At 42.7% G+C, this 24,250-nt stretch overlaps 1 protein-coding gene across 2 annotated transcripts in view; it reads right to left on the minus strand.

Moving 5' to 3' along the window:
* Positions 1-22,364, minus strand: part of SP3 (Sp3 transcription factor) — a 37,637-nt gene extending 15,273 nt beyond the window's left edge. Inside the window, exons 1-5 of one of the 2 annotated variants that reach the window (XM_063341868.1) lie at positions 21,828-22,364; positions 21,373-21,497; positions 21,078-21,194; positions 10,589-10,679; positions 9,317-10,483 (exon numbers count right to left, since the gene is read on the minus strand). In XM_063341868.1, coding sequence (XP_063197938.1) covers positions 9,317-10,483; positions 10,589-10,679; positions 21,078-21,194; positions 21,373-21,497; positions 21,828-21,834 — 1,507 coding nt within the window. In that variant the 5' untranslated portion in view covers positions 21,835-22,364. Of the gene's footprint in view, positions 1-9,316; positions 10,680-21,077; positions 21,195-21,372; positions 21,498-21,827 lie in introns of both variants that reach the window. The other variant, XM_063341867.1, reaches the window with a different exon arrangement.
* Between the last annotated feature and the right edge of the window lie 1,886 nt (positions 22,365-24,250).

Raw genomic sequence — 24,250 nt, forward strand, 5'->3', positions numbered from 1 at the left:
ACCAATTAAACCCAGGCTATATGTGGGTTACGTATTCTTTACTACTATTTTATTTCCATGCTTTTGAATTTCTATATGCCCTTAATTAAGTTCAAGATCTAGTACAAGGTAAGTAAGAAGGGGAAATTTAGACTAAGATACTGTTTCAAACTGTCTACAGATTCTGAAAACCATATATTCTGGTCAAGTCCTTCTTGGTATCTAGTGTGCTAGATTTGTTGTAGGTTTTGCTTTCCTGTAAAGGATGGAAATTGGGATCTCGGTGTACAATTTTGTTACAAAGGTAGTAGTATTTCATAGTCACAGAAAGCCCAAAACTGGCTACAATATGGAAAAAGTTTAAGTGTATTTGGCAAATAAAAAACAATAACTAAGAGATTTGTTCAAAGCGCTTCAGAGAAGAAAAACTAAACTGACAGGATGAAACTATGCAGATGTAAAGGCAGCTTAAACTATTCTTGAGCACATTTCAACTATAACATGGAGCGAATTACTGCTGACCACTGATACAGCCAGCTCATTTACCTACTTCACCATGCTTCAGATGAACGCATCAGTTAAGCTTCACGTTCTGTCTTGGTCTATTAAGAAAATGCTGTTTTCTTTATCTATGAGAAAAGTTATTAGTTTACCCAACAGCCATAGAAAAAGGGATAAAGTGAGAAGGGAGGAGGATGCAGTGCAAAAATGCTTCATTTGAGGACTACACCACCTCTTTAATTTTTTGATGTACCTGCCTCTACAGAATGCACAAACCAGGGGCTTCTAGTTTGGCTGCCTGTCCTAGATGCTTAAAGCCACCCTGCCTTTTAACTCAGCTAAGCTTTACAAGTTCCTGATCTGAAAAGCAGAAATACGGTCTTTCCAACTGAAAACTGATTTGCAGCAGCACTGCACGTACCTTCACACCGATTTCCTCACAGCACCACAAACTGACCGGCTGCAGTTTCAACGTCTTATAATCAGTCATGACCATTAATTTATTTTTCCAAATAGATGCTTCCATTCCCACCCCTCCCAAGAAAACAGATGTGAATTCCCATCTCCTTTCCACCTTCTCTTGTTAATTCCGTTCTCAGTTTTCTCTACAGGGCAACCCACATTCCCTGAAGTATCCTGACTCATTTTGCCTTAATCTCTGGATGTGAGGAAGCTTTAATAAAGATGTTAAGATTTCTTACATACTGCCCTTGTTCATTCCCATCTAAACTAAACTATCTAAATTAAACTCTCCCTACTAGTTGGTCAGCTGTGCAAGTCTTTCAGACAGGAAACTCAACCAGGTTAATGATTTCTACTCTGATTTGCCCCACAAAACTCACGTGTGAATTTAGGCATTTTTATTATGTAATAAACTACAAGGCAACAGAAGATACACTACAGAACGTCATCTTGAAATACCTGTGAACATCAACTCAGGAGAAAGACTGTCACCTAGTTTCAGTAGTTCCAAATCAGATTTTAAGTTTGAGGAAAACAACGGCTGTGTACAAGTCTGAGAGCAGGACTTCACCGTGCTGAAGCAGTACCAGCAAAATGATTAAAAATAGAGCTACAGATATTTTTTTTCTTGCAAGAAATGCCACATGCTGTATTTCCAAATGATCCTATGCATTATTCTAAGCCGATTACTTAAAAATTGGAATAATGAAAGTACTTAAGTCAGTACTACCACAACACACATTATGCATCAAAGAACAGTTACTTACCCTACAGTAACTGCAGTTCTTTGAGATGTGCTGTCTACAAATTCTCAAAAGTTTGGATTCTTATGGACAGTAATGCCTGCTGCAGCATGCCCTTTTTTTTTTCCTTTTCTCCCGTAGTTGAAAATATAAGAGGGGGTAACTAGAAACGGGGAAGAAGAGTTGATCATGCTTGATGTAGACAGAAGCAGCCAGGAACTGCAGAAATAGGTAACGAAAGCAGGAGGACACAGAGAATTCTGGGACCAGCTGGGTTAAGTATTCCTACGTAAAAGAGTATTAGACTGCTGCTAGGGTCAAACAACAGAATTGACAGCAGTAATTCAGGAAGGCAGAACTGTTCAATAAGTATTTCTGTTCTGTATTTAGATAAAACCAAATAATGGTCCTATCGCTATATGAGAATGAAAAGCTTCCCACTGACAGTAAGTCAGGAAGATGTAAAAAAAGCTACTGAATTAAACACTTAATAAATCAACAGATTAGGATCATTTTCATTCAATAATTTTAAGAGAAAGCTGAAGAGCTCTCTGCAGTTTTAACGTTGCAAGCCTGGGACCATATGAATGCTCCAGTGGGTTAGAAAAAAGCTACCACTGTGATAACACTGAAAAAGGGTAAACAAAGACTCAAAGAAACACAGAAAGATTTAATGCCACTCAAAATGGGATTATGGGAACAATTAGATTCAAAAGTAATTTTTTTTTTAAATCAATGATGACACCATTGCTGATATAATATACTTGAGAGTTCTGCACAGCAAGTGACTTATTAGGATACAGTAAAACATTTTGATTAAGAAAAATGAAGTACAAAGCACACACGGAATACATGGATTAATTATAATGCCATTAGTATATGGAATGAAGTTTGAATGCAGATTGAGAACTATCATTTCTGTATGATAAATAATGAGGACATCACTGACATTTCCCCCCTTTTGTCCTTAAAAACTACTACCTTTTGAAAAAATGTGTCTTCTACAAGCGGTGAAAGACGACCGACCCATCTACAACCCAGCCTTATCTTCAAGAGAGTAATCACAACCAGGATCCTGGTGAGCACTCCTGGCATTATGAAAAGACCGCCATGGTCCTTGGTAGAAACTTCAGATGCTTTTTATGAGCCAGATGCACCGACAAGTTAGCTTGAGAGATCAGAACCAAAGTATGTGATCCTGCCAGGAGGTTCAAAAGGCAAGAAAACTGCACAGAACCTGAAACAATGGACCTGAAGTGCTGAGACTGCAAAAAGAGAGAAGATGAGTTTCCAGCCTTCTTTTTAAGTTGAAGCAGTACTGGAAATAAAATCCCTTGCCTCTTTCACTTCATGGATACTTGCCATACATCCCCACAGGTGCAAGACAGTTCTCCTTTTGCTTCAGGAGTACCTTGTAAAAAGGGTATTTGAAAAATGAAAAAGGAATGAGTACCTGCAACTGGGTAATATATTCTTTTGTGAATACCCTGAGGATAGCTGAGCCTAAGATAACTCAGGCTAACCTCCTTAACCTTGAAAATCTAAGTTACATCACCGGACACTCAGCATTCATGACAGAATATTCACTCAAGAATAAGACACCTACAACGAAGTTTCACCTCACCACCATGGGCCGCACTCTGAGCTGTTCTGGAACACAGAGAAGCACATGAAGTACAGAGGAAGGATGCAACAATTCAATCTTTTCAAGAATTTGAAGAAAAAATGCAAATCTACTCCACAGCAGTAGATACTGCATTAAGAAAAAAAAAAAATCAGACTAACTGAAGTTATGCAAACTTTCTTATACTTGAAGTGAGGTAATTTACTATATGCTGTCACAAGGAAGATCACAAAACACATACAAGCATGATAGTCTAATTCTTACACAATTTATTAATTTCCTTTGAAAATTATGAGAAAATAAGGAATGTAATTTAAGCATGTTGAAAGCGAGCTATTTTCACATAAACACATAAATAGCTCTAATTCCTGCACTAACTTCAATTTGTCAGAGTTCCCAATTTTATTTTTCATATAAAAAATAAAACAGCAGGGAAATTTTTTTTAACTTTTTTGACTTTACAACACGAAAACTAAATGCCTCAAATGTTGTGGGATAGCCCAGAGCACACGTTGTCAGGTGAAAATATTTACTTAACATCATTGCTTCAATTTACTTCCTGCATTTCATATGACTTTTGAAAATTCAATTTCATAACACCACCATTGTCCAAGCTTTGGCTGAGATAGAGTTAATTTTCATATTACCAGCTGGTATAGTGCTTCGTTTTGGATTTAGGATGAGAATAATGTTGATAACATATTAAAATTTTAGTTGTTGCTAAGTAGTCAAGGACTTTTCAGCTTCTCCTACTGGTCTGCCAACAAGAAGGTGGGGAGCACCAAAGAAGCTGGGAGGGGACACAGCCAGGACAGCTGACCCCAACTGACCAAAGGAATATTCTATAGCATACGGCAAGACACCATATAAAAGTGTACATAAAGTATATAAAACTGAGCAGGAAGAAAGAAGGGGGGGGATGTTCAGAGTTATGGCATTTGTCTTCCCAAGTAACCCTTACGCGGGATGGAGCCCTGCTCTCCTGGGGATGGCTGAACACCTGCCTGCCCATGGGAAGCAGTGAATGAATTCCTTATTTTGCTTTGCTTGTGTGCATGGCTTTTGCTTTCTTACTAAATTGTCTTTATCTCAACCCACGAGTTTTCTCACTTTTACCCTTCTCATTCTCCCATCCTGGTGTGGGGGGAAGTGAACGAGTGGCTGCGTGGTGCTCAGTTGCCAGCTGGGGCTAAATCACGACACAACATGCCCTTCTCTCAAAAGTCTGGTATAAAGAACGCCTTAGATGGAAAAACTGCATAACTGAAAGTAAAATTGATAAGGTTAAAAAATGGAACTTAAAAAGAAAGAGAAAAAACTAAGTTGTGTAATACTGAAAACCAGCCAAAACTTTATTTTATAAAGTTCTAGATGCCAGAAGAAAGCTATGCTTTAAGTAAGTAGCATTTTGCACTACTTCACCAGAAGTATTAAAACAACCATCCCTGCAAGTACAACTGTAAATACTCCATTTTTTATTTTTTTTGTTTGTTTGCAGGTTTAGACGGTTTTACCTAACAGATGTTAGACCAAAGCCTCACAAGATACCAGCAGATGAAAGATAAAGTTGTCACTTGGGCAACTATTTACCTTGAAAATTGTCTGCCAATTTTTTGCCCAAATTCAAATAGCTAAATCACTTCAGCATGCTAAAGACTTCACGTTCTGGCAGGAATGGAATGAAGTCCCCACCACAAATAGCTAACCACTCCCACTCTCTATCAGCTGGTAGAAGTTGATCAACAGGCAAGAGAGACAGTGAGCTTCAATGGCAGCAGGCAGATGAGTCCCTAAGTAGCTGTGCATGCTCCTGCAGAGGAGCAGCTGGGAAGAAAGATGTAGAAATAAAGACCTCAGTTTTGTAGTGGCACGTTAAGTCAACTCTTGAAAGGAATCCCTTTGACTTCATTCCAACTGTAGATCAACCTGGAAAACTGTCTGTAGTTTCTTCCTTCTGAAATAAATTAATCTTCCACCTGACTGTGTCTGGGTTAATAAAGCAGCAAAGTCCCTTCTCAAGTCAAAGCTGCGTTCTTTCAGGTCACTTGCTTGTTTCTTCAGATGCTACTGGAATAGTCAAATGAAGTATATATATAAAAAAAAAAAAAAAAAGATGCATCCAGCATCTTAGAATAAGTTAAGCAACCCTGATAAGACCTGGTAAAATTGATTTTTTTCAGGAAAAAAACAATCCAAAAGTGTGACTCAACACATTATCAATACAATAATAAATTAGCTGAGACACTATTACAATTAGATTTTGATTAATACTTTTAAGTCTCCTTTGTCTGGACAATGGCTTTAGGTGAAAAAAAATCCAGTAACTTTAAGATTCTTTCAAATTGACAAAACTTACAGGATTAGAAAAATGAAAACCAAGATGGTACATTTCAGTACCCTGTATTTTTCCAAAAGGAATGTTACTTTATATGAAATGTTTGAAGAAGAAATCTATAAACATGCTAATAAGAATAAATACCTTTCTTGAACAGGTAAGCTGCTGAGCAGTAATGTGACCTGTGCGTGTAATGGCTCTTTTTGTTACACACGATGCAGTATTTTATTACAAACTGCCAACAAAAGGAGCAGACTACTAGAGAACTTTCTCAGGTTTAACTTCCTCTCAAGACCAGAAGACCGAAGCCAGAACGCAGGAGAGAAAGAGATCTCTTTGCCAGTGTTTAACACTTAGATATACTATTTGATACAGCTTTTTGTTTTGAAAAGCAACGCTGAAGAAAGTTTCAGCTACGACTAACCAATACCCTTCCCTTCTTTGCTGCAAGACAACACTAAGCACAATGAGGAGGAATATGAGCTCTAATAAACATTCTAAGATAAAACAAGCTCAGCCAAGACTTTTCGGAACAAATTCAGCGCAATGGAAGTCTCTTGTGTACATACACCTAGTAAAGCAGACATTTTGGCAGAGGCATAATTGCTGGACATTTTTCAAAGAAAACTGTACATTTACTGGACAAAGTTATTAGCATTGTATTAGAATTGTGGTTACTTTCCATTATGTAAACAAAATGTAGGACCCTGGTGAAGACATTTTTTGCTCTCGCACACTCATGAGAGCAGCAAAGATGTCCTCTGCTGCTTACCTGGGAAGTGAGGCTTGGTAGAACATCTCTCACATGATGGGCTGTAGCTACCCAAATCTAAAATCTAACCCACAGCTTTCACAGCTACACGGCTAACAGAGCAATCTATGTTATTTGGACTCCAGATAATGACCAACCATCTGCGGACCAAGACTGGGAATACGTTCTTTTTATTTTTGCCGCAGGTAGAAAAGTTTTGCTAAATGAAAACAGAAAATAAAGCCCAGCTGTATTTGTTATGGAAGGAAGTGCATTATCCGGGCTGGGGGGAGAAAATACAGGGAAACCCTTCATTATCTTGCCTCAAAGCTTGTTGGTAGTTTGCAGAAAAGAGGAATCAAGCAGCCTCTCACCCTTTAGCTTTAACTTCTCTCATTCTGCTGTCCCTTCCACATGCCTTCCTCTTTCAGTTTAAAACTAAACTGGTTTTCCTCATTTGCAGATCAAAAGAGCAACACATTTTTGACTACAAAGATTTTTTTTTTTACAATTTCACTGTCTGCTTTTAATTGCATATTTGCTCCTCAACCTAAAAGAGTGCCATACCATATTGTAAGGGGTTATAAACAAGAAGGGGAGGAACATCACTGAAAAAGATTATCTCTCAGACAACTTCGATATGGACAAAATACCAGACATGTATGTAAAAGATGCTGAAGGTCAATCAAGATAATTCAGTCCGATCCTGTCAGTTAGAAAGAGTTTCACATAGATCATTACTTCAGAAAAGTGAGTGTCTTGTAACATAAAGGAGGGACCAATTAAATTTTCCCCAAATTTAGGGGATGGCAGTTTTAATACCTTCCAGTCCATTTACTATTCCTAGACAAGTAGAAAAAAATGACACTATAAATCTCCACCCTATCTCTAATATAACCAGGTGTTTATAGCTACTCACTTCAGGCAATGGTTTCTGCTATTCATCTACTGCTTCTGCCTATTTAATCACATTTCATATAACCCATTTACTCTCTTCCCATGTGAAATTCCTCACAGGAAAACACATTTAAGGAATGCTTGATAGAACTCCTTCGCATTTTATTATGAACCACCATTAAAACACTCTCAAGGACCATCAATAGACAAACTAACACACACAGCAGGTTCAACTTCTTTTTCACGTGTCTTTTCTTTTGGTTTCTCTCTCCTTTTCCTTTCTATCTTTCTTCTCAAGTTTCTGCTATGTTACTCCACAAGCAATAACATTAGCTATATGATCCTATACCAAATATAAATCTCAAAAATAAAGAAGTTATTGTATTTCATATTAGCCACAGGGCTCTTTTTTCAAGAGAGAGATATTCTGACATCTGAGTTTAGCTGTATTATCATGCACTATACATGCGTTTTGTTATTAATATCTATACCTACTGTCCTCATAGGTAACAAGGTATGATAGAGACAAACCAAGACTTTCAGTGGTCACTGGAAATAGAAAATTTAAGAATCAAGATTACCCAGCAGAGCAAATGCTGTGAGCAGCACACTCATCTCTCTGGTGCTGTTGCCTACAAGCCAACAAAGAGCAGGCTTACCTAAGCCTGGGTAACTTCGCCTTCATAAGCCCGTAACATAGAAGTAATTTCCAAAACAAAAACATCCCAGCTTATTATTTTAAATTCAAATTTTAGATTCCAAAGGGAAAGCAAGCGTCCTGACATAGAATGTACCAATATCAGTAACTATATAAGTATTATAATCAGGTGGCTTTTGAAACAAGCCAAATTCACCAGCTTCTCTAGGCATTTTTCACTTAACATTGCATTCTTCTCACATGCTTAAATAGGCATAAAATACAAAACATTTATGTTTGGCTTAAACATTTATGCTTCAGTATCTTAATGAACCAGAACCCTGGATCACAGGATTATAGCAAAACAGCAATTCCCAAGCTACTTTGTGCAAGAGTTCCCTCCCAAATAACCTCCACTGCTCACTCTGCCCCTCAAAACAAGCCTGCGTACAACTCCCCAGTGATGAGACTGAACAGCTTCTGGTACAGCAAAATGTGCTGAACCTCAGTCATCTCTTATTCTTTCTTTTAGGTAGCTACGCCCTGAAATTTGGAATGCACTGTATCAAATTTACCAAAACTAAACGTCCCTTCCAACTCTAACCATACTATGATATATATTTATTTTTTCTCACATTAAGAAATACCTATTTCAAGAAAATTGCCTTTCTTCTCTGCTCACAGACATAAAACAGACTGTGAAATTTGTCATTAACAACTGTACATTCTGAAACATAAATAGCAAATAAGTAGCACTGGAAATTCACATACATTCTTAAGCACAGCCTCCGTTTTGATATTTACATGCTCGTTTCACTTCTGCTTACATGATTTCTGTACATCCTAGTTACACTGATATTAAACCAGTAGGAAACAAATCTAACAACACAGCAGATCAGTAACAGCACCTCAGGGGGTCTCCAAATTTTCAGGGGAAAAAAAAAATTGTATCAACAGAAATATCTGGATTTTCCATGAAAACTTCATCTATTCAAGACTTGAAAAAATGGGGTATGCTAATGACACTGCTGTCTTAGAAGAGTGGTAGTTGATAACCAGATTTCCCCCTCCATAATTTACTATGCAGATCTTCCGCATGGTTAAGACTTACAAGCACTGATAAACATTGTATTAGAAGTGCTGTTAACTAATATAACCAGTTGGGAGTTACAGGAGCCTATACTAAAAGACGTGAGGTGGCACTATGTTCTACCATTACAGCGGTTTCTAATAGAATAGTAGCATCAAATAAAATCTATCATCCCCATGTCTAACCCACTGTATTTTGTAGGCTTCCGCAGCAAGACAATAATGTTACAATTATCACCATTCAAACAAATCACACGCAATAAAAAACAATTTTCTGCAAAAAGAGTAAAATAAATACCTGCGGGACTGCCAGCATTTTCTCCTTGATGCAGCTGAATACCAGCAGAATCTATAGAGTTTACTGTAACTGTCTGTAGATTTGGCAATTGAGCAGTGCTTAGACTAACTGGAGTCGACGTCAACGCCCCACCTGCTGCAACTTGACCAAGAGTGAGAGTCTGCACAGGGGTTAGAGTTATTTGTTGACCAGGTGCATTCTGAATTTGCAAGTTCTGCAAGTTCTGAACTCCTTGCACTTGAAATGTCTGCCAGGTTATCTGCCCAGAAGGGGTCACTGTTTGTGCCTGAATTAAAAAAGTTCCAGGATTCAGCTGCAGTTGAAGATTTTGAAGAGCCTGTTGAGATATACTTTGACTTGCTTGCACACCGTGGATTGTCTGTTGCGCAATACCTTGTACAATCTGGGCTTGACTGGTTGGCTGCTGAGACTCTTGAAGCTGTATGTGTTGTACAATTGGCTGTGCTGTGGAGACCTGAATATTCTGAGCCTGCGTGTCATCAGAGACTGACGTCTGGATGTAATTTCCCTGAAGATCAGAACTGTGAACTTGACCACTAGTTGTGGTCAAGTTGTTTGCATTTTGTTCCAATATACTTGAACTGTCTATGGTAACGGGCAATTGTGATGAAGATGATGTTGGCACAAATAAGTCATTATCAGTGGCGGTTTCTGTAATTTCAGGCGAAACTTGCTCACCAGTCCTTTCAGAAGTATCTGAACTATCCATGGCCTGTCCAGTATTTATCAAGTGCCCATCTGCATTAATGCCTGCTGTCATGGTTTGAGAACCACTGCCAAGTCCCAGAGAATCTAAATCAACGCTATTGATGGGTACAAAAGTAATATTTCCTGGCAGTCCAAGAGGGACGTTAGCAACTACTTGCGCTTGGCCAGGAAAAGACGAACCACCAATCGCAACTCCCTGAACCTGGACTTGACCAGACTGCGATAAGATATTCTGAATATTAGCTGAAGGTGTTCCAGAGGCAATGATGGTTTGATTAGAGCCAGGAATGATCTGAATTTGACCAGTTTCTTGATTTATACTGCTATTATCAGAAGAGGCTGCAAAGCCAAGTTGAACCTGCTGACCATCCGCTGTCTGGATCTGGGGTATTACTTGGTATTGTACGTTAGACACTGTACCATTCGACGAATCTGATCCTGGTGCAACAGAAAAGATTTGTTGATTTTGCAAACTCTGAATAGGAAGGACATACTGCCCACTTGAAGTTACCGTGGCAGCACCTGGAATCTGTACTATATTACCAGCTTCATCCTTTATAGTGGCAGGAGCCGCAGACAAGACCTCCCATCTATTTGGAGTTCCTGTTAATTGCACAGAAGCCAAATCCCCTGTCTGAATAAAAAGAAAAACAAAAAAGACAAAATTAAAACAAGAGACATACAGACTACATGCTAGAACAGTCATGCAATTCAACACTAGAGATTGATACACTACTGGAAAACATGCAGTGCAGCCCATATGAACAACAGCAACTGGATTAGAACTACGAAATACAGATTTTGTAAGTGAGCTAATGCCTAAGTCAGGGTAACCAACCTGTGGTTCGTGAGCTGCATGTGGCTCGCGAGCAGGTCAAATGCAGCTCCTGTGCCATGGCTACGTCAGGTGACCAGCAGCAGGGTTATTCTGGTGTGGGGGCTGCTGGATAATCCAAATCCCTGGCTGTGGGAAGAAGGGAGCTGGCAGGGGCTGCTGGAGCTGTCATCACCAGGTTACCCTGGGACTCAGCTATGCTCTTTACCTAACCCCAGCACCTACTGCACAGAGGTGGAAGAATCGCCGTGAAGCCAGCATCGCCTGTATCTTCTGGAGCTCCACTGCCTTTTGACTCTGTGGTGTGTGTGGTATGTAGATGTGCACGTTGTGACTTTCAGCAGTATGGAGACTGTGAAGAGGTGACTTCGTCACACAGTCAGAAAGACTGAATAGCCTCAGTTTAAATTACGCACAATACAAAGTCCTAGTACTTATAAGCTTGTATGAGTTACTGTTTCACTAGGGCAGAGGACCTCTAAACTAAGGACTTTTACACTGAAATCACAGTTGGATTAGTCACATGTATCGGTTAGGGGTGAAAAAAAAATAAAAAAAAAAATCCATCTTCATTAAAGTTGGAACAATAGAATAGGTCAGTGATTCAGAACAGATCCCCAAATGGTTGAAGATTAAAGAACCTAAGGGCTGATGCAGTATGATTTTGTTTCTTATTCAGTAAAGAAAAGGTAAATTGCACTTACCTTTCTTTACCAAAGCAAGCTTTTTCAGAATAGAGTATTAAGAATTAGATTTAAAATCCTGCAATGCTTAGCACAGATTTGTGTAGTCAACCAACTCGGTACTGTAAATAACCATCAATCTAAAAAAGATGCAGTTAAGTTTCTCCTTATCTGTTTTACGGCACTACAGTAAACCAATGGAATAACTTAATATTTAGCAACAAGTAAGTGACTTGTCTTACAACTCATTCAGCTCTGTGAAATAAATTTTGTCCCTTTGGCAGAGTCCACAGGACATAGAAAGAAAAGCTCTAGTTTGTTCTTCTGCACTGATCCTGTGATCGCTCCTGCTAGGGAAGTTACTGGAGCGTATCGCAGCTGCCTTCTGAGGTTGCACTCTGACTTCCTTTAGAATAAAACCTGGATATACAAAATACAGCACACAGCTTATTCTTCTTCAACATGCACTGAGACTTAGCCAGCCTGAATGAATCCTGCGGCACGCATCTGCATGAATTTACTCTACGGTGTAGGCTGGGACTTTGCTAGTTTCACTTTCTTACCCTATTCCAAGCCGCGACACCAAAATGTTCACGTGTACAAGAAAAATGCTCCATTTAAGTCTGAGTACTTATTAAAAGAAATAGTTTTACTGTGCTTGGCAAGCTTCACTTCCAACAAGGAAACACACATCTTGGCTCTAAATTCCTTTCAAGAGCTGCACAAATAATAGTTGTGAACAAAAAAAAAGAATGCTAGCCTTCTTTTGCCCTGAAACGTACATATATACACTCTTTCAGGTAGTTTATTAGTAAATAAATACAGCGTCACCAGAACAAAACTAATTTTATGGCCTTAATGCCTCAAGGATCAGAAAGAGAAAAAGGAGTAATGGTAATTCCATTTTATTATTTTCTTTTCCTCTTATACTGATTAGCCTTTCATTTAGAGAATGTATTTAAATCCTTTAGTCTTTCAAGCTTATAATTTATGAATTAGAAAAAAATATGCAGCATTCCATATCGCACCATCTTATCTCGAAAAAGGCAAAAAAGTCCATTTTCCTTTGCTACCACATTAGCTTTATACTCTTTGTGTTTCATATTGTTTACACATAGGTACCGGTTGCTGAAATGCTGCTAAGAAAGTTCATAACTACTCAGTTCACTAGTATGTAAATACTTATTAACTGAAGGTTTTATAAAGTATCAAAAGACCCATAAAAGTCATCAGAAACCATCAGTCAGAATATACCAAAAGCAAAAATATGATTGTTATATGTTTAATGTGTGTCATTATAAAATAGATCTATAATATAATGTGCTGATAGTATTTATTAGAACAAGAGAGAAAGAAAAAGTAATGGGAACCATTACAAGTCTGATATAATTTCTCACTGATTTAAGACTATGTACAAGCAAATATTGAATGTTTAGGCTATAACTGGACTAACCTGATAAGCAATACTATGTCTATGTCTACTCATACGCAATACATATGAGTATCCTCCACAGAAATAGTTCAATGGGAACCTGTCTCCTTCATGATATGGAAATGACCTACATTGTTGTTCTCCTCCCCAAACATATGTTGATTTCCATATCACCATTCAATGGCCTTTGACCTTTTCACGTTGGGCACACATCTCTCCTCACCTTGTCATGATCTCATGAAATCTTCCCTCGAATCCTGCTCTGTAAGGGTTTTAGCTCAACAGAGCCACTCTTTTAGTTGGTACACTTGTCAAGCCCATGGAGAACTCCGGGATAGCCATGCACACATGAAGCTATTGCTACACACAGTACATGAAATGCCTGTTATTCACATGTTGCTCTTCGAGCTGGCTGTATCAGACACTACCAGATGAATCATGAGGAGGGAGGGGCAAAAAGAGGGTGAGGCTTTCAAGAAGCTATCTGGCAGCTATCAAAACTGCTAGTATTAAAGCATGAAAAAACCTGTATGGTAAAAAGTATTGGAGGATGATCTCTAACCTTAACTGGCACAACAAAGCGGGACTGTAACACCCTTTCTCAAACTCTGCTGAGCTAGCAGGACATTTCTTGGACTCCTTTTCCAACTAAAAAGAGTAGTAACCTTTCACTGCATCCTCAAGCAATTAAGCATTGTTGTAGTAACTCCAAGTTCTACCACTGATAGGTGAGCAACACGTACAGCCCACTCGCTTACTGATCTTTACAGCACAGTCCTAACAGACCAGAGTTTGTTTACTGTCTCTCGGTCATCAGTGAAAAATACTTAGGGGGTAGAGATAAAGCAACAGTTCTTTTCCTTATCAACTGATACTCAGACAGCAGTTATTTGGAAGCTGTTCCTTTAAGAGAAGGCTGGACGGTTGCAATCCAAAGGCTCCGTGTCAAGAGGAAGGGACAAAGATCTGAGGAAAGTTCAGCATTAGCAGGACTCAGCCAAGGAGGAGAGAACAGGAAGCAACGGGGAGTTCACTGGAAGCAGTATCAGGAAACAAGAGAAAGAGACAGGAACAGAGCAGAGAGAGCAGCTGGCACAAGGCACAGGAAGAATTAAAATCAAATGATACATCCACCTGATGAATGGTCAAGTACCACCAAAGAGTGGAATCAAGAACCGCTGTTCAGCCTGTCTTTTGATTCTTTAACAAGCCTTGCATAATTTCCAGCACGTAAAATAAAGAGATCTCTCTAAGCTGAAATTCTCATCCCTGAAGAATGATGTCATGATAAATAAAAATCTAATAATTGTCTTGTTCAATTTGTTTAAAGAAAATTAAAACAACAATAAGTCAAATATGGAAGGAGACACACATACAGAAGATAAAATACCTCTACAAAGTGATCTAAACCATGTTGAGGGACAGGATTTGGGTGATAAAAAATAAAACATCCTTCACAAAGTGAAACTGGAAAGGGCAGAATCATGCCTGTAAGAACTGGTATGTGTTGTAGGCATCTGCATTTCAACATGTTAAATGTGATCAACTGGACACATGCCATTAGCCTTCAGTATTTTATTGCTAAAGAACTACCCAACATTTATTTGCGCTAGTCTATTGTGGACTGCTTTTTGCTGCACTTTTCAGAAAGTCACTTTTGCCCCATTTAGTCCTGGAGCACAAGCATCAGCAAAATGAGCAGAAGTGGACAGATAATGAGTCACGAGCTCCTAAATATTTAAAAATCACATACCTAATGAACAAGATGGGCCACTGCCGCATGCAAATTGTTGTTTTATGAAAGAGTTAGGGCTCTAATGTACGAGTTTAATACCATGTATTTACCAAGCTACAGTAAACTATCTGCGCATTCTTAGGTCATTACAAACGTAAGATAAAATGCACTTGCTTCAACTCTTTCATTAAGGTATGAGCTAATACATTCTATCTTGTATTTGACATAGGTTAAAAACATGTTCAACATCAGTCACAGTGGTTCAGCTGACACAAAGCTGCTTGTTAAGGCAAATTAATTCTGTTGCACGTTTCAGACCTCTGCCAATGAAACCACTCAATTCAGAGAAATACACTTGCCCAAATCAAAAGTTTGGAGAATGAAATAACGTTTCAGGGAAAAAGTATTATCTGGGTCTGCTTAAAATGCTATTTTAAAAGATAATTCCAATCTAGTGAAACATATTTAACATTTAATTGTGTCTCATTTCAAGAACATTTGCATCTTTTCGCTTGAGATGGACAACTGGACCCAAAGCTTTAATAGCTTGTTTTTAATCAGTAGAAATTCAGGACCTGTGTAAATTAAGACAATACAATGTCCGTGACAGTAGTAGAAACAAGAAATCGGCCGTGTTAAAGAATGAGACATGGAAACAAGGAGGCATTTTTAACCAGATTGTATGTAACTTCATTTGTTATTAATTATTAATCTATACATGTATTAATCTCTATACAACTGCATGCCAAACTAGAATTTTGCATAGAGGTTTGTGTAAAATGGTTCATTTTTCTTATGCCTTCAACTCAGGTGCTGAAGGCTTGCCCAAATCATCAAGAAGGGCAAGAGAGAGGACCCTGAGGCCTCAACTCAATCTTTGGGAAGGCAGTGGAGCAAATAACCCTGAGGAAAAAAAAAAAAAGCCTTCAAATAACCTTGGGAAAAAAAAAAAAAAGGTGATCAGAAGTAGTCAGCCTAGACTTAGGAAGGGGAAATGATGCTTAATTAACTAACCTGACAACCTTCTATGATGAGACAACTGGCTTGATAGATGGGGTTAGGCAGGGAATATTATTTATGACTACTTTAGTCAGGCTTTTGACTCTGTCCCCCATAACATAAGTAAAAACTTCTCTCTCTCTTTTTTTTTTTTTTTTAAAATCTAAGGGTGATCAAACACTGGAACAGGCTTCCCAGAGAGGTTGTGGAATCTCCATCCTTGGAGATATTCAAAACCCACTGGTCACAGTACTGAGCAATCTGCTCTTGTTGACTCTCCTCTGAGCAAACGGGTTGGACCAGGAAATGTTCAGAGATCCTTACCAGCCTCAACTGTTCCATGAGATCTTACACTTTTTACTAATGTTTAAATACCAGAGAGAGAACTTTTTTGGTTTATGCTGTCTTTAAATGTGGAAATGTTTTAAAAGATATATTTTCTTACTTTCTCTAAAACTGTAAAGAGAAATAAACAATTTTTTAAGAACATCCTTAAAGCACCTGTAAAAGAACTTGTACACTTGGTTCTGATCCAGCACTAGGAAGACATAATTAGAAGGTGAAAATCAAAGAACATTTTAAAAGGTGAGCTTTTGGACAGCAGCAGAGGAAACATACTGTTAGCACTACATTAATTCTACCTGAAACTCCTCTGTTTTGCAAAGGTATAAAACAGAGAGAGGCAAGACAATCCCAGGCAGACTTTTCTGAACACATTCTGGTACATCTGTTCACATCCAGAAACTTAGCATCAGGAAGCTAGATTATCACACATAAAGGAGAAAATGGATGTCACAATAACTTTGAACTTCCTCAAAACCATCATATAGGCCAGAGGACTGAGAAGTATGGATAACTCTGACACATGGCACTCAACCACAATTTTGCCTAGCAGAAAACACAAAATTTAAAACGCCTTTATATTATCCTGCAGCACTATTACTATTTCCACCTAAAGTGAGGTTAAGCTAGTTGCATCTCAAACGGTTATGTTATGAGGCATAAACAAACTGGAATTTCAGATTTTCGTTAAGTTCTGTGAAGCACTGATACTCAATTCTAAAGCTTGAGATATGCCAAAGCAGTCTTACAACACTCTAACCTTTATTTGTAAAAGATACAAACAAATGCTTTGTCTACAGCAGAGGAACGATACTTATCTTCCCCACATTGCTAGTTATTAACCTCTCCAAATGTTTTCCACATATTGTTGGTAAGCAACAACACAAATAAATCATTCCCTCCTGCTTTTTCCCCCCCCCTTTTTTTTTTTAAAGACTAAAGAATCAGTGCAGCCTGCAGTGCACTAGATGCAACTATATACCACAACTGGGGCAGTCATCTCTGACAGCTCCCATTCTTTGGCAGCTGTCAGAGCCAGCAGCTTTCTCAGCCAGCCTGCCACTTTTCCCAGTTCACCCACCTTCCAGTCCCCCCACCCCACACACGCACCAGTCTTGCGCTGTATCCTCACCTATCCCAGCTATGCCCAGCACGACCATAAGAATGGCCCTTGAGAGCATGATCGTTCGAGAGAGTTGCAATGAAGTAAGAGAACATAAACAACTGGTTAACATATCAACCTTGTAGCTTCTTAAACAATCATCTGATCACGCGACAGCCATACAACTGACCTAAATTTTAGAATCCGTTTCCTCTTTTGTTTTCTGCCCTAAGGACAGCTCTGCCACCTTCTGCTTTGCTTCTCCTTTTCACCTAATGCTAAAATCTTTGCAGATGTTTAAACTGGAATGAAACTAGAGTACTTACAACTAAATGAAAAAGAATCCTAAATATGAAAGTTTAAAGTAGAATCACTAGTCAATGATAAACAGTGAAAAAGCAAGACCCAAACTAAAACTTCTCAGACTTTTAATTCCCAAGAGAGGGAAAGACATCCAGAGGTCAAAACATAGGAGCTGTCGTTCTAGGTCAGGCAGTAGTGCATACCATCCCAGCAAGGCTTTCATACATACCAGCAGGCAGCAATATTCTAGGGGAAGTTTCCATGGCAAGCATCTAAGCCAACCATGGATGCAGCAGTATGGCAATTGAGGAAAAGATTCTCAGGTAAGCAAGCCACAAACTCAAGACCATCTACGTTAAAACCAAACACCAGCAGGCAGACACAAAGCACTGGTGTCGGATGATCACAGGCAGAATAGATCATGGTGTCAAAGCCTAAGATGAAAGCCTGCAATCTCCATCAATGCACAAAAAAGAGATCAGCAGCAATGCCTACTAGTATTTTGTCATCCAAAAGTAAATATAGCTCTAACCAGAATCCTGGGCCGAGCTGGAAACCTTGTGGACTAGAGAAATCCTGCCCAGTTCATTGACAGGATGGAAGGGAGAACAGAGTTGAGTTCAGTTCTGTCAACTGTCGTCTTCACTTGCTTCCCATATGAAGCAGTTGCCACGTTCATTAGTCTTTTTATTTCCACACTAATCCTTTCAGTGGCATAAAAGTGGCATCCACTCAAACAGCAGGCTTGGATTCAGATACCAACATAGAATCACAGAATAATTTCAGTTGGAAAGGACCTCTGAAGGTCATCTGGTCCAACCCCTGAGCTCAAAGCAGGGCCGACTAGATCACAGCAAACACAATCACATTTGCTCCAGCTCTTCCCCGAATCCCAGACACGCAATATTCCCTGCATTCCTATGGGAGTTTTGTTGTTGCTGTTGCTTTTAAATCATACTCCTGGTCTCTTGGGGAACAGCTGCAGCGTACCATTTCAGCCAGGAAAGCAGTACGCAATAACTGGCCAGCCTAGCATACTGGCTCCAGCCCTTTCAGGTCCTACCAAGCAAATGTCAGGAAAGCATTAACAAAATAACCCCAAAAACACAGCACCGCTATCCTTATACATGCAAGCTCTTCAAATGCTTCTAAAAGGAAACGCCCAGTTTAACTTCTACTATCCATTTATATGGCTTGATACTTCTACCAGACGTTCAGCAGTTTGCGTATAAAAGATATTGAGAAAGGACTATCTATCTCCCCATTGCTACATTAGGCACCATCACTCATAAGCAAATATCAAACTGTTTCATCTATACTCCTGGGAAAGGGATTTGCATCACAAACCCCAGGAAGATAGTAAGTCTGTGTCCAGATTTCATTTTCCCTATGAATTACGAGGTACCTACAATTTAAGCCTTTTTAGCTCCTTCGTCCCTCCCTCTTCCACCCCCCAATAAGATACACTCAGGGGACCTGAAAAAAAAAAAAAACCAACTTATTGCACTAAATCCCTTTCTGCATTCTGTTTTTCACAAGGAATTTATTTTGGGGACTGTAGTCCCTCCCTTTACTAAGGTCATCTTAATTAACTCCAGTGTCTAGTTCAGCTACTGTAGGTATCTCCTCCAATTTATATTTAGTTTCCACCCAAAATATTCTGAATCATTCAAGAGCTATGTTGTAGGAGTGCAAAAATTACCAGAATGCTATAGCATAACTCACGGCAGATATGTAGGAGGGGCCTATCTGCATGTATGAGAAATAGTGAGTGAGTTTATATTCATATTTAGTTTTAACTAAGATTTTGGCTTCTCTTGAATTGCTTCTGCCTTGCCCTGAAAAGCCTCTTATACATAAACATAACAACAGATTAATTTAACGGGAATAAAGAAGTACTATTTCAAAACCACTTTGCCCATTTTGAACTATCAGGAACCATTTGTCCTGGACTAGCACTCTAGTACCCCCATCAGACCTAGAACTGCTCAAGCTAAGAGACCAACCCATCCTCAAGATGCACAATTCCAGCTTTGAAATGAGAACAACCTTAAGGTGGATACGGGAAAGCAAGCTACCATTTAAGCATCATTCACTTTTCAATGTATATGTTTATGCAAGAGACAGATCCAATGTTCCACTTTTCAGCACTGTATGCATCTGGTATTATGAAACAAATTTTAGAGGTAGCAAGCACTCAAGAATGTCTAGAAAGATTTTCAGAAGTGTACTGCGTGAGAAAATAAGCAGGTTCAGCAGAAAGGACACTTGAAAGGGGGTGAGAATCTTAATATATTTTCGAGCTCTGTCATTAGGCTACAACCTGCTGCATGACCTCAAACAACTATTTTGCTGCAGCTTCCCTTCACGTAAAGTAAGCTGAAATGTACAGTTTAAAAGTATTTTAAAGTGTAGTACTCGAGTATTCAGTAAACTTAACATTAGCATTAACATTTTGACATTTGTTAAAAGCTTGCCAAAGCCATTTCATCCACCAGTAAAACGCTTTGCAGCTTTTTTTCCTATTTGCAGAATCCTAAAAACATAAATGGCTGTTGTACAGCAAGTTTAAAAAAAAAAAAAAGACTTACTTTAAAAGCAAAAAAACAAGGAGCTTTTTCTGCTTGTTTCAGAACCCTTTTTGTAAAAAAAAAAAAAAAAAAAAAAAAAAGTAAAAAATCAGAGGCAATATATGTGATTTCCCAAGGACTATGGCCAGAAAATACTTCATCATGCCATTTTAAAAGGTATTTAGGAACTCCCTTTTAATATACAGACCTTTTTTAGGTATCGGTTATTTGGAAATGCCCCATCTCTTTTAACTTTATGAGCATAAGTCAAGAACAGAGTTTAGCTAGACCAGTTAAGGAACATACGAGTTTCCATTAGGCTTTTGTTACAGAGATGGTTAAGCTAGCTTCAACAAGAATACATTTCTAGCCTGCAAGATCCATCTCATCACACAAGGTCCCAAGGTCATCAAGGCTCCCTTCAGAGGCAACAGCGCATGAGAGATAAGGACAGAAATTCAGTTTGCAACGCGAGGGACCGCATGATAACTGCGCCTAGAAAAAAGCAGCGTCGATACAGGAAGCAGCTTTCCACCGCCGCGTTCGCTTCTATAACAGCCATTTTACTTCTAACTACATCCTTCCCTACAGCCAGCCTTCATTTTGTGCTCCCGCCCGGGTGCGCGGTTGCCGGCTGACAGCCCAGAGAGGGTGCCGGGGCTGCGCTCAGGTGGAGGTGAGGTGCCTCCCGGCCTCGCCGGGTGCCGAGCGAGCCGCTCCGGTGCCAGGGCCGGGAGGTTTCCCGCCTCCCCCCGTTTTTGAAAGTAAATGAAGGCGCCGCTCCCAATGGCGGGGGAGGAGGAAGGGGGGGGGGGGCAGCCCGGCTCCCTCCTCCTCCCGGGAGCCCGGCTCCTCCTGGAGAGGCAGGGGAGCCCGGGGACCCCTCTCCTGGCAGGTCGGCCCTGCTATCGTCCCTCCCCCCGGGCGGGCAGTGCCGTGTGTCCCGTCCCTCCCCCCGGGCGGGCGGGCTGGCTGGCTGTGCTGTCTCTCCCCCCGGCAGGCCGTGCGAGAGCGGCGGGGCGGGCACTCACCGCTCCGGCAGAGTGAGAGGCAGCGGCGGCGGCGGCGGCCTCATCCTCCTCCGGCGACGGCGGGCCGATCTTGCTGCAGGTGGCCGCCAGCAGAGCGAGCGGTGACGGCTGAGCGTCCTACCCACAATGGGCGGGTTCAGGGAGAGAAAGTGGGTGGCGGTTAGTGCGGGACAGCGACCGGGCTCCTCGCAGACGCGCACACAGGAAGCGGCGGCGGCGGCACCGGCTCCCGCACCCGCTCACAACGTGTCACCCGGGGGAGGGGGGGAAGGGGCCCGGCCGGGCCTGCGCTTACCTGGGGGGCGGCCGCCCCGGCGGAGGCCGAGGCGGCGCCGTTGCCGTGCTGGAGATACTCGCTGTGGCTGCTGCTGTCCACGTCTAAGGCAGCCATTTCCTCTTGTTTCACGGGCTTCTCGGGAGCTGCGGGCACAGCGGGGAGGGGGAGGGGAGAGTCACTGACGGGAGCGATCACCCCCCTCCCTCTCCCTCCCTCCCTCTCCCCCCCCCTAACCCCAGCGCTCCCCCCGCCCTCCCGCACGGAGCCCTCCTCCTCCTCCTCCTCCTCCTCCCCGTGCTGCTGCCCCTGCCCCTCTTCTCCCTCCTCCCCCTGCTCCTCCTGCTGCTGCTCTCAGTGCCGCTCTCGCCTCGCTCGCACACGGACGCTCCGGGGCCGGAGCGGGGAAGCGCAGGGCCGGAGCAGGAGCAGGAGCAAGGGAGCCCCGCGGGGCGGCTCGGTCGGTGCGTACGTACCGGTCATGGTGTGAGTGCGAGCGGCCGGCTGGCTGGCTGGCTGGGCGGGAGGCAGGCAGGCTGGCTGGCTCGCACACAGGCCCTGCTGGCGGGGGCTAGGCGGCTGCCGCCGGGGACATGCTTATTGTGCTCACGGGCTGAAGCGGCGGCGGCGGCCCGAGCCTACTCCGGGTTTTTTTTTCCTATTTTGATTGACGGTGCGGGAAAGCCGAAAGGTGGGGCTTGCAGCGGGAGAGGGGGCCCGGCCGACACCGCCGCCCGCCCGCCCGCCCTGCCAGCCCGGAACTCCCGCCTACGCCCGGGCGCGCTCGCTCATTGGCTGCGCCTCGCCGCCGCCGCCGTTCGCACTGGCCGCCCGGCCTGCCAGTCACCCGCCAGGGGCGGGGGGGGGGGGGCGCCCCATGCCGAGGCGGCTTCCTGTTTGCCAGGGCTTGTGCGAGGAACAATGAGCGGGAGCCGCCGAGGGCCCGCGGCCTGCTCCGGTCCGGGCCCGCGCTGCCCCCGCGCCGCGGGGAGGCCGCCCCGCCGCCGCGCTTCCCCCCCGCCGCTGCGCCGGGGCGAGGGGGCCCGGCGGGCCTGGCCGCCTGCCCGCGCCGCAGGGGTCAGCGCAGAGGCACAGCTGCGCGGCGGCGCTTCCCCCCCCCCCCCCCTTCCCGTTCTCCCCCCCCGCCCCGTTCCCCCGCCGCGCGGGCGGCGCGGTGCGCCTGTGCCCGGGAGGCGCCGGGCTGGAGCCGCGGTCGTTTGAAATCTCCCTGGCGGGGGGGTGTCACTGAGGGCCGTGTGACAGCCGCGGCTCCGGGGCGGCGGCCAGCGCCGCCGCGCTTTGTCCCCCGCCGGCGCTAAGATGTCGGCGCGGTGTCCCCAGGGGAGCCGGCCCGCCCGGGCGGGCCCTGCCTGGTGGCGGTGCTGGAGCCCGCCGAGCAGGCCGGCCCCCTGCTGCCGGGCGCGGGGGGGGGGGCGTGCAGGTCAGCGCCGGCCTCTGGCGGCCCCGGGAGCCGCAGCGCAATGGCCGACCCGGCGGGCCGTTGCGTAAGCGTCGGGGCCGTGGCGGGCTCGCACCTGGCCGACCCGGGAGGGCTAAATCTAAAAAAAAAAAAGCGCCTTTGCCTCTTTTGTAAAACAAAAGCCGTGAAGGCTGAGCCCGCGAGTAGGGTTTTAAGGACGCACGTCCTTGCGAGGGGAGCGTGGAGGGTGACGGCGCGCTCCGCTCCCAGCGGGAGCCGAGCCCTGGCGCCCATGGAGCGGCTGTGCCAGCAGATGTTGTTACGGGGAATTAATGAGATTCCCCTCGGCGTCAGTTCGCTGCTCTGTCCCTCACGTTATGCAACACAAAGGAAACCGGGAGCTCTCGGATTGCTAAACGGAGGCAGGAAATATGTTTAAAGCATTATATAAGTATGGGATGATACAGAAATGACTGCGAGTGGGGCCTGTTTCTCTGTTACACCATGCAGCTTGTGAAGGGTTCCCGTAAAGGGGAGACAGCTTGAGCTTGGCCTGTCCTCGCGTCCAAGTGCACGTGCAGGGCGGTGGGACAGCCCCTCGGCTCAGGCGGTGACGCTGACCCTTTGCTTGTCGACTCCCCTCAGCAATGAGTTTGTCTTAGTTACCTTTCATGTGGTGTTCCAGGGAATCTGCCAATGAGGCTGAAAGGCGTTGGGCTGGAGAACCCAAACCTACTTTTCCTGTTACGATATTTAATTATCACTGAGAATTACCAAGCAGATACAGTGAGCATAGTCTCATAGGTGCATAGTTGTGCTGAGTGTCTGAAGCCACAGGCTGCCCAGATAAACCCATGGAGAAGTTAGTAACTAAGAAACAGAAACAGTCAGGATTTTCAACAGCTTCTGTGAGCAGAGAATAAACAGTGCTTTTCAGTCAGCCCAGCATTGTGACCTTGCAGTAACTGCACAGGCTTAGCCTAGAAACTGTTGCAGAACAGGAGAAAATGCATTGAGAAAATGTGAATTTAATATCAGGAAGTTATGATGGAGGAAGACTGCAGTATCTTCCCTGTCAGTGGGAGATTGCTGTCACTGTGTGATGTGTAGTCTTATTTTAAGCCCATTTACTTTTGCCGGTATGTTGAGAGTGCCTTCAGGTGACTTTTAATAGCAAGTTGTAAATTAATCCCAAAGCTGTTTGTCACAATTCATTTTTTCCGAGGTAGAAAAAAAACCAAACCCCGCTTCTGTTTTTAAAATGTCTATATTTGTTTACATAATCTCTTGTGATTCTACTTTAGAATCAGTTGTTGTGAAGTTAAGTAACGTAGCCACAAAGGAGAGGAAGCTTTTTTTGCAATTCATGTTTTTTATTTTAATTGCAGAACGCTCTGAGAAGCAAACGTTGTAACTGGGAACAGAAGTCCTATTTATTTTGACATAGTGATACAATAACGTCAGAAATATTTTTTTAGC

The sequence above is a fragment of the Chroicocephalus ridibundus genome, chromosome 7, assembly GCF_963924245.1.
Source record: "Chroicocephalus ridibundus chromosome 7, bChrRid1.1, whole genome shotgun sequence".
Lineage (NCBI taxonomy): Eukaryota > Metazoa > Chordata > Aves > Charadriiformes > Laridae > Chroicocephalus > Chroicocephalus ridibundus.